The sequence below is a fragment of the Neolamprologus brichardi genome, chromosome 6, assembly GCF_056152115.1.
Source record: "Neolamprologus brichardi isolate AB-2024 chromosome 6, ASM5615211v1, whole genome shotgun sequence".
Classification (NCBI taxonomy): Eukaryota; Metazoa; Chordata; class Actinopteri; order Cichliformes; family Cichlidae; genus Neolamprologus; species Neolamprologus brichardi.
The window spans coordinates 13,895,854-13,912,967 of NC_142109.1; the positions used below are offsets into that span (position 1 = coordinate 13,895,854).

At 41.8% G+C, this 17,114-nt stretch overlaps 1 protein-coding gene across 1 annotated transcript in view; it reads left to right on the forward strand.

Annotated features, from left to right (window-relative positions):
• The first annotated feature begins 2,449 nt into the window (after positions 1 to 2,449).
• The window catches only part of coro2aa (coronin 2Aa), a 43,916-nt gene continuing 29,251 nt past the window's right edge, over positions 2,450 to 17,114 (forward strand). The window contains exon 1 of the mRNA XM_006787064.3: positions 2,450 to 2,824. Coding sequence (XP_006787127.1) covers positions 2,810 to 2,824 — 15 coding nt within the window. The 5' untranslated portion in view covers positions 2,450 to 2,809. The remainder of the gene's footprint in view (positions 2,825 to 17,114) is intronic.

Sequence of the window (17,114 nt, forward strand, 5' to 3'; positions counted from 1 at the left end):
CTTAATGATACATAATGCTTTGTCATAACTGCATTTAATTAGGTTGAGGAGAATCAGCAGCTTCATCAGAAAATCTTTTGGATTTCCAGTTACCTTGGAAACGTTAATAAACAAGCTTCACTTTAATGGCACACTCCTGTTGACATAAATCCACCATGACGCATGTTTATGATGACGTTTGTGGGAGAAGTTCACACTTGATGTTATTAAACTATGGTTGAAAACAGAATGGGACCTTAGCTACAGTCCCATGTTTTCACACAGCCCTGCTCAGTTAGCACACTATCAGCCAACAACCTTGGCTGATAGTGACCCACACCTGTTTTCACACCTTTGAAAGCTGAGTTCGGTTTCACTAACCACACTCGGGCCTGATTACTGTCAGTCTTGCTGAATCAAGAAATCACTTAGATTAGGATTTTTCCGCCTTCAATACATTAAATCATAGTTTAGGAAGGAAGGAGGAAAATGCTTTTTCACAAGTCCTGCCTCTACAACAGTTGCTTGAAATATTAGAAATTGGTGCCAGCAGAGAAGTATGTGGAGAGTCACATGTCAGGGCTGATTTTCCTGAAACAAAGGATAACAAGCTATAAAACAGGAAATTTAAAACTTGTGTGAAGCAAATGCTGGTTAAAAGTAAGCCAATTAAGGCAGATGAGGCCATGACTGAGGTGCCATAGTGAAAGCAGCATGAATTACTCATGATTTTTATTTATTACTAGCTGACTGTTAATGACATTTATCAAAATTATTTTTTTCTGTGTATTTAATATTTTATTTACCGATTATCTTTTTCTGTATAATATAATCATTTAAAAAAATTAACATGTGTAAAGGTTATGATTGATAAGGCTTTTGTAATAGCGCAGTTTCACCGCTGGGGGCAATAAAAACCCTGAAATGAAAATGTGTGGCAGACCTGTTCACAACATGGCATCCATCCCTTTTTTCTTTCTTTCGGTTTCTTTAAATTTTCCATATAAGCAATTATAACTGATCTGGCTTTCAATTTCTCTCACCATTAGGCTTTAGAGATTGTTTAGCTTTTACCTTAACTTACACTGCACAGATGTTGATTAATGTAACTGTTAGTAAGCAGAGTTTATATAATGTACACATACACACACACTTAACATGAGGCATATATGATCTATGCAAACACAGTGATATGGATTGTGCTTCACTGAGAGTAGAACAACACATCACCACACTGTGCTGACCACATTTCAGCAGCTGCTCTCGCTTGCGGACCCTGGGGCTAAACTGATGTGTGAGTTTTTATTGACAGCTCCTCTGTGTGATCCCTGCTGCCTGCCAGCTGCAGCACAGAACACTGTACATGACACGCTCAGCACGGTTTGCCTACACAGAAACCAGGCGCTCTGCTTCAGGTGTGCATGTCAATGACTTTTACACACACACACACACACACCACATCGGCAAAATGATCTGTGTAAAATTACAAAACGTGACAGAAAACACACAAACCACACACACACACACACACATACAAATAAAGGATCTATGCAAATACAGCGATACTCATCAGGAGCCAAACACGAGAGTAAACAAGGGCCAAAGCATATTTTTTTGATTAGGTTGTCAAACAATAAGAAACATAATTCATTAAAAATAGTACTAAGCGTAACGTAAACTTAAACAGATTTTACAGAAACCACAATGTTTATTTTTATGCTCGCAAGTATACTGAGCTTCATTCATATGATAACCTGGCTGCTAAAAGGTGACATGGATGGTGATGGACTCTTAAAATAAATGTGCAGTATCGATATGCTTTTCTACTTTTTCTGATGAATCAAACTGCAAACTGCAGATAGGGATGAACACACAGGGTGCTGTTGCAACCAAGAGCAGGCAGATTATAAATCAGGGATGTCAAACTTATTTTGATCTTATGTGTGCTGAACCGGTTAAAAATGCAATAAAAAATTAAAATTAAATAAATGTATATTAAAATTAATATAAGACAAAGAGGAGCAATTTCAACAGTACGACTCAGTTTTCCTACATGATAAAGGAATGCTGTAGTAAGGTGTAAAACCTGTGAAACTACAGTAAAAGATAAAAATGTATGTCCTTCACATTCTCCAAAGCCATGCAGTGGGCCGGATTAGAGTTTCCGAGGGGCCGACTCTGTTCCCCGGGCCCTATGTTTGACACCCCTGGTATAATTAAGATTTTATTTGATTTTACAGCGGGTGAATAAAGAGCAGCAGGTTAATGTAGATGGTTAATGCTTCCTCTGCTCTTGTGTGATTGATCGTGAAACTGTCATGTTGTGTGTGAATCTGTTAAAATGTTATTTTAACATCGCTTGTTTGGCCTTCAGTCTACTCGGTGTTCATGATAATATTTATATATCTTTGCACTGATCGACCTGGATTTCCTCGCCCCTCCCAGCCTCCTCTTCCTCCTCTCTCGTCGCGTCCTGTGCTCGCATCTCTCCCTGTGATCTCTCATCCTCTTTTCTTTTTTTTGGTGGCTGCAGTTTGAAGGGCAAAGAAACTGTTTTGGCTGTGAGATTTTATTTATGTTATTGTTGTTGCTGTCGTCTTCTTCTTCTTCTTTTTAAATTCCGGGGGACTCTCAAGGTTGAGGCGGGCGTCATGACTTTTAAGTGACCACTCTGCCACAGCAATCGGTGATGTAACACGACTGGTTCCTGCTTCCCGGCTAGTCCCCTCCGCCACCAGCAAAGCCAGCACATCCAGCAGGAGCAGCTCCACCGCTCGAGCCTTCTTCCCTCGGGGGAAACACTACCACCTGCCGCCACATCTCGCCCCTTATGACCGTCTCAAAGGTGAGTTCCCTTCAGCTCCAACTTCTCGCTTTGTGTTGCTTACTTGCCATCACGCACTCGCTGCGTGTGCGGGTGGGACACTTTGGTGGTGGTGGGGGGGGGGGGGGGGGGTCTGAGCTGCAGCCGGAGTTGGAGCTGTGCCATGCGGCTCCACAGCCTGCTCCCAGGTTGGATTTCAGCGGACGACTTTGCGGCAGCCACGAGGCTTGTTTGCACGCGTTTCATCCACACACACCGCAACAACTTCTTGCTTGGTATTTGACAATGTGACGCAGAAGTGTGCAGCGGTTTCTGTTACACCTGATTTCCCCCCCCCACAGACACACAGTATAGCACGACTGCATAGCTCTCTGCTGTTTCCCTGTTTGCATGGGTGGAAACCGAAAACCTGCACTGTCAACTTCACCATGTTTAAACGGAGTGAGTACAGTAGTTGATCTAATTGATTATACGTTAAGTGGACACTTTATTAGGTACACGTTGCTAGTCCTGGGTTGGATCTGCTTTTTGCCTTCTTCATGGCACAGGTGCTGGAAACATCTCTGAGAGATTTTGGTCCATACTGACAGGATGGCACATTAGATGTGCTCTGTTAGACTGAGGTTTGGACTGTGGGGGTCATTCCAGTGAAGTCACCTGTGTTCAAGAAACCAGTCTGAGATTATTTGAACTTTGTGACATGGTGTGTTGACTACAGCAACCAGTGGAACATGTCATCATAAAAGGATGGACGTGGTCATAATGCTTAGATATGCAATTTTCTGTGGCAAAGATGCTCAGTTGGATCTAAGGATGCCAAAGTGTGCTGAGAAAACATCATTCACACCATTACATCACCAACATGAACCGTCAATACGAGGCAGGATCGATCCCCGCTTTCATGTTGTTCGCACCAAAACCTGACCCAGCCATTTCAGCGAGACTCGTCAGATCTGTTGTCCAATTCTGGCGAGCGTGTATGAACTGTAGCCTCAATGTGGTCATCTGCTTCATGGTCTGACATGCTGTGCTTTCAGAGATGCTCTTCTGCCTACCTCGGCTGTAAAGCGTCACTGTTGCCTTTCTGTATGCTTGAGACAGTCTGATGATGGTGTATGAAAATCCCAGTATAGATCACCAGCCCGTCTGCCACATTCACAGTCATTCAAATCCCCTTTCTTCCTCATTCTGATGCTCAGATTTAACTTCAGCAGGTCGTCTTGAGCACATCTACGTGTGATTGGCTGATTAGATATTGGGGTTAATGAAAGCAGTTTAATGAATAAAATTGAAAGGAATTGAAAATAGAATTAAATCCATAATTAGGTTTGTTTAAAAAGTATTTAGATTTTCACATCTAATGATCTCTAGTATTGGAAGTTTAGAAAATTTTAGCTGTGAAATCCACATTTGTCTTTTTTTTTTTTTTATTCCAGCTATCAGTCCAGAGCACACACATGCTTAGCTGTCACGTGTGATGGAAAAAAGCACACCATCCTGAACATTATCTCTTTTTAATCAAGATAGCTGTCAAATCAAGGCAACAGCTAAAATGAGCACTTTCACCAAACAAGTACTGAAAAAGATTGATATTAAAATAAAATCTTTTTCTTTTATATGAAACATAATCCAGTATTTAGGTTGTTGGACAAAGCAGCCTTTTTTAAAAATATTATTGTTTCTGGTTGTTTTAAAAATATTAGCTCAACAGAAAACAGTATATGCATATTTTTAAATAATTCTTTAAAATCGCTAACTGAAGTTTTAGTTTACTTTTCATCTTAGAATTAAAGGAAAAAAGTAATCCCTACAGATAGCTAATTCGTTATCTGGTTAATTTTCAAACAACCTTATGAACACGTTAGCATTTTAAATAATACTTTTGTTTTGGAAAAGCACTTTAAAGTTGTTTCATTATTCAGGACCTGCGAGTCGCACATTTGTATTTTTTCTTGTGAGCAAACACAAAATCCAAACAGTGTTACGCTGATAAAGCTGTAATCAAAATGCTGCAGGTCCCATCAGCGAGTATATTGTGAATAGATTTGGTGTGCCCGTTCAGTGTAAACACCTCCCTGCTTCTAAGTGAAGCCTGTTATTTCTGCTCTGTGGGTGGCTGTACTCTTTCAGGCCACCAGTTCACCAGATTGTTTGGATCCATTGTGGGTTTTTTTATTCACTTCTGTCTGGACGGGTGTAAATAAACTTAAGACAAAGAAAAATAACAGCTTGAGAGCTGTGTTTAATGAACCGAGTCTAATGCTCACCACATGTGGAGCTGTGGGACAAATTTAGGACTTCAGTGCCAGTTGGCTCTTCAAGTGTGGCTGTGCACATCAGTTTCACAGAAGGCCGGTCCAAAGCGTGCGCCGTGATTGGACCAAACGAATATTTGTATTATTTTCAGATGTGTGACTGAATTTTTTTTTAAATCAAATTCTTCCTTCTGTTTTATTTTTCCATAAGTTGTGGTTAGTTGGTTCAGCGAAAGTCCCATTTCACTGCATTTATTGTCGCAGTTTGATATCGATATTCTCAATTTTCCTGTAGCGTTAGATGAAAACAGAGGTTTGTATCCAAGGTGAATATTTGAGGGGGATGAGACTGCAGATTTTTGTAAACCTTATCCAGTCTGTTTGGGAGCCACTCCGAGTCACAGCGCAGTGTTTGGAGACGGGTTGCCTCCCACCAGGCGACCTGTTCAATTCTTGGCCCACATATTGATGGCGTTGGCTCTGGGGAACCGTTTGGTCGTCGCAGCTAATCACAAACTGTTGCTGAAAGTGGAAAAAATCTATTTAATCAATCTTTTTCTACACTTTTATCACTAACACCTTCAAAATTAGCTCAAAGAACAGCTTACATTTATTAATGAGCCTCATCAATAATAAACCCAACTTAGGCCAGCCCAACTTACTGCTTCCAGCTATTGGTAGGAGTCTTTCCTGTGAGATTCATGCAGCTTTACAGGGTTAGCTACATGAGTATCCATTTGACAGGTGAGCTGTTATAAAGTCACAACTGAATCATGCATTACACAGCGGCTTTCTTCAGGTTGAGTCACGAGTGACGCCATCAGGGTGTTTTGTTTTTTTGGGGGGGGTTTTTGGTGATCATTTCTATTAAAGCCCCTTTTGCAGCTTTTTGGGACTTGACTTCGAAATCTGCTTCTTTTTTTTTTTTAAATTACGGATTAATAGGTTACAGCTATATTTGTGACCTCTCAAATCAATAAAACAACGAACAAAATATATCAATGGGTATCCTAGCAACCTTGAAAACAGACTTTAAGGTTGCTGATATGGCTAGATAAAACATCGTCACCCATTGACAGACTTTTCACTGTTCAACAGGTTAGGAAATCATAAATGAACTAATAAAAAAGTTTTGTCATCAACCCTGGCAGCAACGCTGGGTTGATGATTATTAAATTTATCAAGCTGAAACTGTCAACCCCACCTGTTAGCTCGAAAGTGGCAGCCCTGACTGTTAGGTGGAAACAATTAGCTCCCCCATGACTATGACATATTTTCATATTTTCACTCTGCACTGATTAAACTTAGTAAGATCCAAGTTCAAGGCTCCTTTCAGGGCTGACCTCAGACACCAGTCTGGCCTTTCCGCCCATCTTTATGCTAAGCTAAGTAGCTCCTAAACACTTTCCAAGCATTTAACACTCAAAAAGAAGCTCCAAAAATGTCGAGTTGCTCTGTTTAAAGATGTAAAATAATAGTGTTTAGTTTAAGAATTGACCTTTGGCTCCTTTTTTAAATATTTCCTAATGATATACTAACAGTTCGCTGCTCCCCCTGTTTGGGAATTTTATCAGAGCGCCTGAGATAAACGGCGAGGTCAATTACCGCTCTTCAGCTTGGCGGGGGCTTGATGCAAATTTTTCTGCGCGCCCCTGACAAAGAAAAGTCTGTAGCTAACAGCGAACATGTTTTGGGGTTGCACAGACTTTAAGACTAAAGCGTGTCAGTTTGAGGCACGACTTTTGGTGCCGTGCTGTGTGGAGAGGTGTCATACCAGCTCTCGAGTTGTCTAATTAGGCCTCATCCACCTAATGGCCTACCCGCTGCCAAAAAGAGCATTAGACTAATGAGTTTGCCACACGTCTGCACTTGTGTGAAACAAAAATCTCCCGACCACAAATGAACCCTCCCTGCTGTAGCTGGCTTTGAACTCAGTGAAAATTCTTGACAGTCTCATTTTTAACGAGGTGTTTGTGGGATTTGAAGGCACCACAGGCTCTTCTGTTTAAATCCACTGTAGAGAGAGTAAAAAATCTGCTGTGCACTTTCATGTTAGGGCCATAAAATGCTAACCTGGCATGTCATCACACAGACTGTTAAACACATACCTGAGATTCCCTCGCTTTGTCCAGCCTGTGACGTTTGCTGTTTGCTATGTAGATCCTCATTTCTTCAGAATCTCTGAAGCAGAGACTCTTTTGTTTTGTTTTTTTCCTGCTGCGGAAATACTTGGCTGTTTATCTTGTAGTATAACTTACTGTCACTCACATCCGGAGCAGTGATGAGGCACTTGTTGCTGCTGCTGCTGCTGCTGCTTTTAGGAGTCAGTCTTTCCTTCTGTAACACCTGCAATGAACTGAAGGTGTGCTTTTGAGCAAACATGCCCTTGAATCAACCCGATGACCTGAGCGCTAGAAAATCTGTGCAGGATATATGCGGCTGTTAAGCTGCTGTTGGGCAATAAAGTGATGACAAACCTGTTGTTACGGGCCATTTAGTCCCCTGTATGACTGCAGCCAGAGCTTGGTTTGCATTTCCAGCGGTAACCTGTGGGAGGCGGAGTTTCTAAGGTGCAGCCAAGCAGCAGCGGCTTTCCAGATTGGTGGCATCAGGATCACTTCTCTGTTCCTGCTTCATTGAGAAGTGACCCTCACGTCTTTGGAGATGGGGTAAGGAGCTCAGTCATTTGGGAGGGGCTCAGATTAGAGCTGAAAGGAACCAGTTGAGGTGGTTCAGGCGTCCAATAAGGATGCCTCCAGGATACGTCTTAGGTGAGGTGTTTCCAGCATGTCCTCAGGGTGAGGCAAAGCATGTGTCTCCCAGCTGGCTTGGAAAGACCTCAGTATCACACTGGAAAAGCTGGAAGAGGTGGAGAGGGGTGCCTGGGCGCCCTAGCAACCCAGACCCAGACAAGCAGCAGAAGCTGGATAGATGGATAAGCAAACCTAGCAGCCAGTATAAGCTGTTTAAAAAATATATATATAAAAATGTTGTGTTGTAACAGAGCTGAAAGAACAAACAGATTAATTAATCAGAAATGTGTTGCGAGAATCATGTAATTAATTTTTAGTAGTGTTAAATTCACTGATCTCTGATTTTCATCAATGACCCATCTTGTTTTAAAAAAGCTTAAAATTGTACCAATTGGGGGTAAAATGTTTTGCTTATGTAACATGTTTATTTTTGATCTAAATGTGGGCATTTGGAGTCCACCGGGACTCAGCTTTTTGGAGCCAGCCTCCAGGGGCCCATGGAGCAGCTGCAGTTCTTCAGTGGCTGGACGTTGCTCTTTGGGGATTCAGTGATTTTAAGCATTTAAAAGTAATAAATCTGCAAAAACAACTTCAACAATGGTCACTGTAGTCATTAAATGTTCAGGATTGTAACTGTGCATGGTTTTGTCTTTGCAGCATTGTGTGTGTGGGTGCCAATCATGCATTTTTACTTTCTTTGTTGAGGGTTACATCCCTGATTTATTACATATTAGGTTAAGAGGAAAACCCTGAAACTGAAGCAGCTCATGTCACATGTCCTCTGTTGCCATTACAGACCCGACTTTGTGCCCTGAGGTGATGTTGGAGAACCCTGTGTCCTCAATAAATGGTGCCTCATACATGACTGTACCTCCAGAACAAAGCCCCCTGTGGCCTTAAGACTCTTACTCTCTGCCCCCGTCACACCTCCTGTGGTTCAGTTTTCACTAAAACTAATGAAGGCCTGCTTCACTGCCCGGCAGGGTCAGAGTGATTTCACGGTACTTGTGGCCTCTTTCAGTTAATCCTGCTGTTCTCACACTGTCAATAAAACATCTGGTATGCACTTATTCTGTCTTTGCCAGGATTTTCTAACAGGTGGAAACCTTTTGAGTGTTCTTTCTTCGGAGATTGTGTGTCCTCAAAAACTCAGAGTAACACAAATTTCTGGTGATTTATTTTTCTTAAGTGCTCCTAAGCAATAGTTTTCTAAAGTTCTTCATTGGGCATTGGCTGCTTTTTCAGCCCAGTCCTTGTACATCACCATTTTCAGAGGAAGTCTTTGTTAGCTTGTTTCAGTCGCTTAATTCTGATCTGTGACTCATTTAAACATAAAAAGTACATAACTCCACAGGTGAACCAGTGTTGTGTCTACGCATACCAGACAACATGGCAAAAAAAACCAATTAAAAATTGCATCTTTATGCACTTTGTTAAGAGCAGGCCTGTCAGAGAATTCACTCCCATTTCTTTAGTTGGATCCATGAAAATAAATGTCACAGTCTGACCGACCCAAAGTAGTATTTTTGCACTAAGGTTATTCCCAAAGAGGTATTAGCCAAACACTTGTCACTCTCTGTAACAGTGTGCAGTGTGTCCTTAGAAAAAAAGTGAGGAAACTGGACAAATGGAAGACAAAAAAGAAGGGTCAGGCCTAAGAATCCATCGATAGCAGATTAACAGTATCTGAAAGACATGTCTTTAAGAAATAGGGGGAAAAAAATCCAGCAAAGACCGAACACAGGACCTGAGATAAGCACTTTAATCCTTATTTTAACGGTCTTCTCTCTTGGTGTCTTTTTTGAGAAGTGTGAGCAGAAGCTAGATTTTTGAGTTGTTATGTTGATTCATCACCGGGCAGTTGTTGTCTGGTATTCGTGGATCATCATTTGATGCTTCAGCCTGGCGGTCAAACTGAATAAAATCTGCAGTATTGGGCTTTAGTAAACAATCTGCTGGTGGATATCGGGGAAGATTACTGTACTTGTCCTGACAATGGTTTAAAAATCCCGAAAATGCTCTTATATAAATCGAGAGTGTGCATGTGACCACAGAAGCTCTCGGTCTTTGTCCCAAAGACTACAAACTTCCCTTAAACAAGCTGTCGTCTGCTGTTTGTCACTGCAGGGCATTTACAGTGCCAGGCATAATGACTCCTCCAACAATGGCTTCGAAAGTCTTGTTTGTCTTTCCACCCTGACCTCCTTTTTCTTTTACTGTTATGTCACTGACACTCAGATCAGTCGTGGCAGGTTGCCGTGCACGTTTCTGACATGACAGCTGTTTGGGGATTATCCGGCACCACGTGGGTCAAACAGAGAGGGGATTATTTTAGAAAATATAGAAGGAGTCAGTAAATGTGCGCACAGTACAAGTAAAATACTGCAGGCCAAGCTTCAGAGTGAACAGCTGGTTAGCACCTGAAGGGTTTATATGCGGTTTCTTTGGTAGTTGTTCTATTGAGGCGTCTGATGACATCATGCGCACATTGCTTGAGAATTGTTTGCCATGTTGGCTGTGACACAGCCACTGGTTGGCGTGAAAAAACATGAATCTCCTGACCAGTTGGCAGTGGTTCCTGAAGGTTACTGGCTCTTGCTGAATGAGGTTGCACGAAAAACTTCCTTGTGTTGCTTTGGTTGCTATCAGATTGCCACAGTTTTCTGTAGTTTTTTTCCCCTCAGCCTTAAAAGGCTGATAGGGCGTCGCTGTCACCCCGCTGGACAGGTGACCAGCTGTCCAAGTTTGTGAATGCAATAACTCAGGAATGAGGCAACATAGGATTTTCAAGAGCATCCCATTGAAGCATTTACTGAAACTCTCAAATGAGTTTGAATCCCAGTGAACTTGACTTCACGTTCAAGGTCAGAGGTCAATTTTCTGAAAATGTTATGATTGAGATGACTCAAAAAGGACGTCACCTAGTATTTTTAAATGTATATAGGTAGACAGGGTGAGGGGTAGCACTAATGGCTGCTAGTATTAGTCTGCAAACACTTGCTAACTCCCAGCTGAGCCATAATGCAACTTGAAAAAGTGCAATGCAGTTCTTTCAAAGTAAAAGCTGTGCTTCAGCTCTGCAGCCAACATGTTTCAGAAGGCGCTGCAGCTCCATTTCTAGTTTGTGTCGCACTTTTCACCCCTTCACTGCAGCTCAGAGAGTAGTCAGAGTAGTCCTATCTTCGATTCAACCCGCGACCACAGCAGTGTCCAAAGCAACCAGTTGGGCAATATTCATTTTTCCCTAGCAAGAGGTGGTTGCTTGAGGGTCACTGACAAGTCTTTGGACCTGCATAACTAGGGATGCAATGCCACTGGTGCAGATTATTAAAATTAAGAGGTTGGATGCTGGCAGCTTGTGACACCGGATGTGATGTCAGTTTGATGTGAAAGTTGTCGACTTTTGTGAGGCACAAAGGGCCCCTTATTCACTTGATCTTACATTTTCACCATGATTGTCACATGTCAATTATGGCAGACAAGATAATGTCACATGGTTACTGGTCACGCCTCTGTATAATATCAGTAAGTTTTGATTAAAGGTCACGTTTGTTTAGTTTGGTGCTTTTTTTTCCTCATTTTTAAGAATTCCTATATAAAGATCAGAAGCTTCTGGTCGGACTTATAAAAACCCCGCTGCTTCAGGCAGCGTGCGCTCCGGTTGTTTTTGAAGTTGGCAGCTTTTAGTCATGAAGCAGATGGGTCAGCAGAGTCTTATTTATTATTCATGATAACGAGTGGTTGGCCTCTTCCACCTGTGTGTGTATGTACGTGTGGGTTTTTTTTTTTTTTTTCAGCCTATTGATTCATGAGATTTAAAGTTGCACATCATGAAAATTACTGTTAGAACAGTTGCAGACTTGGTCTCTGATGCCATGTCTGCATATTTGCTTATTAAACCCGACAACTGCTTTCCACAGATAAGTTTACAGTGTGATTAGAAAAAGTGGCTCTGTGTACTCAAAAATATATATTACTGAGTGTGTATGAATACATACTGTTATTTATACTTGCAGCGAGGCACGAGACTGACATTTTTGTGTGCAGACGAAAATATTTCAGCAACTGCTGGATGACTTTCTGTGTTAATGGATAAACAAACTGGCCGTGCATTTGTTGCCTGATTTACATGTGGTTTTGCAGTGAAAAGTCTGCTAACACATGGATTGCCATAAAACTTGGCAAAGGCATTTAAATTCTGATCGCTTTTGTTTTTTCTTAAAGGTCTCATGTTACAGCCAGATCATTTATTCTACCGTGCCTGCATAAACCATGTTTTAGCCTGGTTCTGTCTGCACTGAGCATGAGCCCTAACGGCACACTGCCAGCACTCTTTGCCAACTGGGGGCAGTACTTTTCTCTTTATGATGTCTCAGGGCAGGGTTTGGCATATGTTCCTATCAAAAGAGCCAAGATTGATCAGTTTTTGCCAAAGAAATTTGTATTTAGGGGAAAACATTTTTTTTTTATCCTTATGATGAAGATGACACAGTCTGTAAGGTATTAACTGGCCTCTCCAACGTGGGTGAACACGCTGCAGTGCGTTTTATTTAAGATTCGCTAGGAGACAGACTCTTCTGTCTAGAAAGAACACGGCAGCTTAGGTTTATAAAACAGCATCTGAGCAAACCACAAGATTTCTGGAGTAATGTACTTTGGACAGACGAGACCAAAGTGGAGATGTTGCACAGTGGCATGTTTGGAAAACAACCAAAACCCCTCCACGTAATCATAAATGCCTCGTACCGAACATCAAGCACGGTGGTGGAGGGGTGATGATTTGGGGTTGTTTTGCAGCCACAGGACCTCAGGACCTTGCAGTCCCTGAGTGGACCATGAACCTCTCTGTATACCGAAGTGTTATAGAGTCAAGTGTGAAGCCAGTTCTTGCTGTTAAAGGTTAAATCATTGGGTGTCCTTAATTTATCACTAAACTGCAGAGTCCTGTGAACATTTTTTTTCCACATGACTGTATAAACTCTAAGTTAATTGTGTGAAGTGGCCTACTTTAGTTTATGGCCTGCAGAGGTATATCCGATCTGTTGCCACTTTACTTCATTAGCGCTAGTATGACTATGTTAGCCTGCTAATATAATGACTTAGTGAGCATGTTATACTTGGGTTAAGCATTAGCTTTTAGCTGAAGACTACTCACAAAACCATGTATAAGTGCATTTCTTTAGCTAATGTTTGGTTTGAGGCTTCACAGAGAATTTGAGTCTAGCATGTCATGTTGCATGCCACAGTGCATTAATGCGGTTAGCTAATGGGCGTGATGTGATTTGCTGTGGCCTCGTTTTGCTCGACAGCAGGATGTACACTGTGGCAGTACGCTGTCTGTGTATTGTTTATACAGAGAGGGTGAGCCTATATAATAGCAAGCTAATCCCCTGGAGTCTCAGAAAGTGAAGCTCACCTTGACTACAGTTACTATGGATAAAGTGGATGGATGGCCTCTAGCTGCTGCTAAGCTCAACAACACTGTATTAATCTACATGATGAGGATCCGTGTAACTTCCTTGGTGTGCTCTAATCAGACCAGCTCATTGCCTTTGTTGAATAATGAATCATGCTTTAGCCATCTTGTCATTTAATATTCCTTATGTGTATAAAATAAATTATTAATTCTCATAAAAAGGTCCTCTTTGACTAATTTTAGAACATCCAACCTAATTTTATGCACATTTTCCCCCCACTTTTCTCTCTTTGATGTAGAATATTTTTAACTCTGTCAGGAGTTTTCACTGCAAACAACGCCAGCTGGCTGCAAAACAGCTTTACTTAGTTATAATTGATATAAGATAAAAAGACACTCCCTCAAGGGTACACACACACACACACACACACACTGGTCTCAGTTCTGTGATGTGACACGATGTGTGCTTATAACCACCCATATAATGTGATTAATATTTTAATAGTCCTGCAGTTTCTCAATGAAACGGCTCCTCGCACAGCTGAGATCTAGGTCACTTGGCGACGTTTTATGTACTTTCTTTTATTTGTTTTAAACAGACATGGAAACACTTAATGTGTCCCATCTGAAAATAAGAGGTAAAAGGCATCAATGTATTCATATAAATATAACCATTTACAGCAAATAGGGCTGTTTCTGTCCTGAAAAAAGCCAAAAACACTTCATCCCTGCAGTTTGTTTAAGAAACGGCTACCAGACCACAAATTAAGCCAGTATGATTCTGGATTTTAAACTCCCGTGTTGTTTAGTGTTCTATATTATTTTTATGTCTGTAAAAGGTTTGCAAAGACAAGTAACTTAAGTAACTTAGTATCTGTGCTATTATGTAAATATTATGTAAAACGTGTGCATCATGTCTACTGTGCAGCTAATGTGGCACACCCTTAAAGTAAAGCCACTACTCACTCCTCACTTCACTTTCATTATTAAGAAGACATGAGCAACAGGGACCATGTATATAAAAAATGACTTGTTCGCCATGACGTCACCCATTGGGGTGGGACAAAGCTGCCAACTATTAGAGGGCAGAGGCTTTACTCACGAAAAGCAACCATATGTAACCAATGCCTCATTTTTCTGCACAAACTGACCAATCAGAGCAGACGGAGAAAGGGTCACAGTAAAATGTCTCAGGCACAGGACAGCTGCTTAGTGTAGGCACAGACTGGGCCAATACTAACACTCACTCTCGTTTTAGGAGAGTTATAATACCCAATAACTAAATGTGATGGAGCTAAATTATTATTAGTCACTACAATTCAACACGTCGACTCTTTAGGTAACTATTGACAATGGGAGTGGTGACTGAACCAGGCTGGGGTTTGAGACACAGATGACTTGAACACTTAGATAGTATCAGATTACACGGATGTTTTCAGGAGCCTTCCTAAGAAATTACAGATGCCTTTCTGGGAAATCAACAGATGGAAAGAAGTTCAACTGTAACTGCTCTGTCTGCCTGTCTGTGACGTGATCGTCATGCGTTGCATGCAGTGTGACCATTTCCAGCTAAATCTCTTAATGAAAGTTAAGAAAAAGAAAGCGATTTTCTTTCCTGGTTGTCAAATCCAGAATCACGCTTTATATACCGTTTCTACGATCCTCACAGTTGGCTTACATGTGCGACAACCGAGAGAGGTGCCTGTAGATGAATCGGGATGGATAACGGATTTAAACATGCTTCGTGATCTATAAAATGAGTAACAGTACATGGTTTGAATGCTTTTCCAACACAACTTCATGGTCCATTGGTTTTTACAAACCCTGCTTCGTGCCAAAGTTGATGTAAGCAGGTAGTGTAGCTGTGATATCACTGAATGGGAATTGTTTCAAACAGATGTGTTAATGGAGATTTTGGAGTGAATCAGACGTGAAAGAATGAGGCGTGCTGCACAGGCATGCAAACAAATTATTCACGTTAGATTTCGGCCAACTGGAGGTGAGATCACTATCACACAATGTTCTTAAAGCAGCCATCTGATGGTATGGGATTAAAGGTGTTACTCAAACTACAGAGAGCAAGTTTCCAGCTGATGATTAAATACCTGTGAATCACTTAATATACGCAAGTCTTATGCAAGGGTATATCTGTCATTTCTTTAGATTCTGCTAAGGTAACAGGAAATCAGTGCAGTTTATTGAAACATACAATGAAATTCTTCAACACAGCCTGAACTCTTTGGCAGATTTCTTGTCATTTCTTTACATAGTCTTCAGGAATAGTTCATCAGGTTTCGTGAAGGACATTCAAAGCTCTTCTTCTTCTGTTCTCTGTCAAGATGATCCTACACTGCTTCAATGATGTTGAGGTCCAGGCTCTGGGGAAGCCAATCCATGACTGTTAGTGCATTATTGTGTGTTTTTTCTATCTCTTCATGCTTTTACCGCACTGTTTGGGATCATTGGCGTGCTGAAAAATGAAACAGTCGCCAGTCAGCTGCTTTCTATACGATATTGCATGACAGTACTTTACAAATTTCTTCAGTAATCGTCACTCCATCAGACCTGTTGCAACTGATTTCACTGTAGTTCCTGTGTTAATTATTGTACCTCAGCCTTTTCTCCGTGTCTCCCATTCTTAAGAAAGTCTTGACAGCCACACTTCCACTGAAACCATTTCTTTTTTTCTTTTTTGTTTTTTTGCCTGTCCCGTTTGGATCTTTAGCCATCAGAATTGTTGTCTGAAGGCCAAAAAAGATGCCAAGCGGATTTACTTTACCAAGTGGGTCATCATGGCCTTGCCATATTGGTCCATTTGATTGACCTTTATTATAATTATGTATTTATTTTATTTTATTTCCAGTTGTTACAGACGGGACAGACATGACTGGGGGATAGGACAGGGAGAAAGAAAGACAAAATAGAGGGGAGAGAAAAAAAAAAGCAAACAAACAAAAAAAAAAAAGAAAATCCAGAGGACCCAGAGTACGAGGACTCAAGGAGGACCACCAGGGGGGCAACCTTGCCACCCTCCTGGGAAGAGCTAAGCAGCCGCAGAGCAGAGGCCAGAGGGGGTTTCAGTGACGTGCCCGCGGGCTCTACCGGCAGCCAGCTGTGCCAGAGGGGACCGAGCCTCAGGCCCAGTGGCCAGAGGCCTGAGGGCGCCACACCTCCCATAAGGGGCCCAGCTGGGCCACAGGCGCCAGGCCCCGCCAAGCGGCCACCAGGAGTGAGCCGGTACATACATGAGCACCCACCCCAGACACCAAGAACCACCAACGTCTGAGGCCATCAGCCACCAGCAGGGAGTGTGGTGAGGGCAGATAGGCCTCCATATCTTGGAGCGCCTGAGATGTTGAAACCATTTCTAACGAGGCTTCAGCAAACAATAAATCAGCTGATGGGCAACATGCACCTCTCAGGTCCTGTGTCAGTGTGTCAAATGTTTGCTTGATTTTTTCTTACGGACATGGCTTTCAGATGCTGTTCGTCTCCAGAGGCCTGGTAATGAACTAATCATTTGAGACAGGTGTGTTGACCCAGGGTGATATCTAAAACCTACAAGACACCGACACTCGAGGCCTGGAGTTGCCTACCCCTGCTCTAGAAAGACAGATTTGCTTCTTGATTGAGCGGCTGGAAATAGACTCAAAAATTTGGACATGTCTGTGTTTCCCAGGTTTAGACTCGTGCTGACAATTCATACCCCCGTGATTTTCATCAGCATAGTTAGTCACACCTTAGTTTGTTGAGACAGGAACAGATTCTGATCTTAAACTTGATACTCGTGCTGCGTCTTGTGCGTTTTTAAAAACTGGATTGTTGACGGCGGATTTAAAAACCGATGTCATACCTGACTATTCAGCAAACTTCAAAACTAAAAAAAC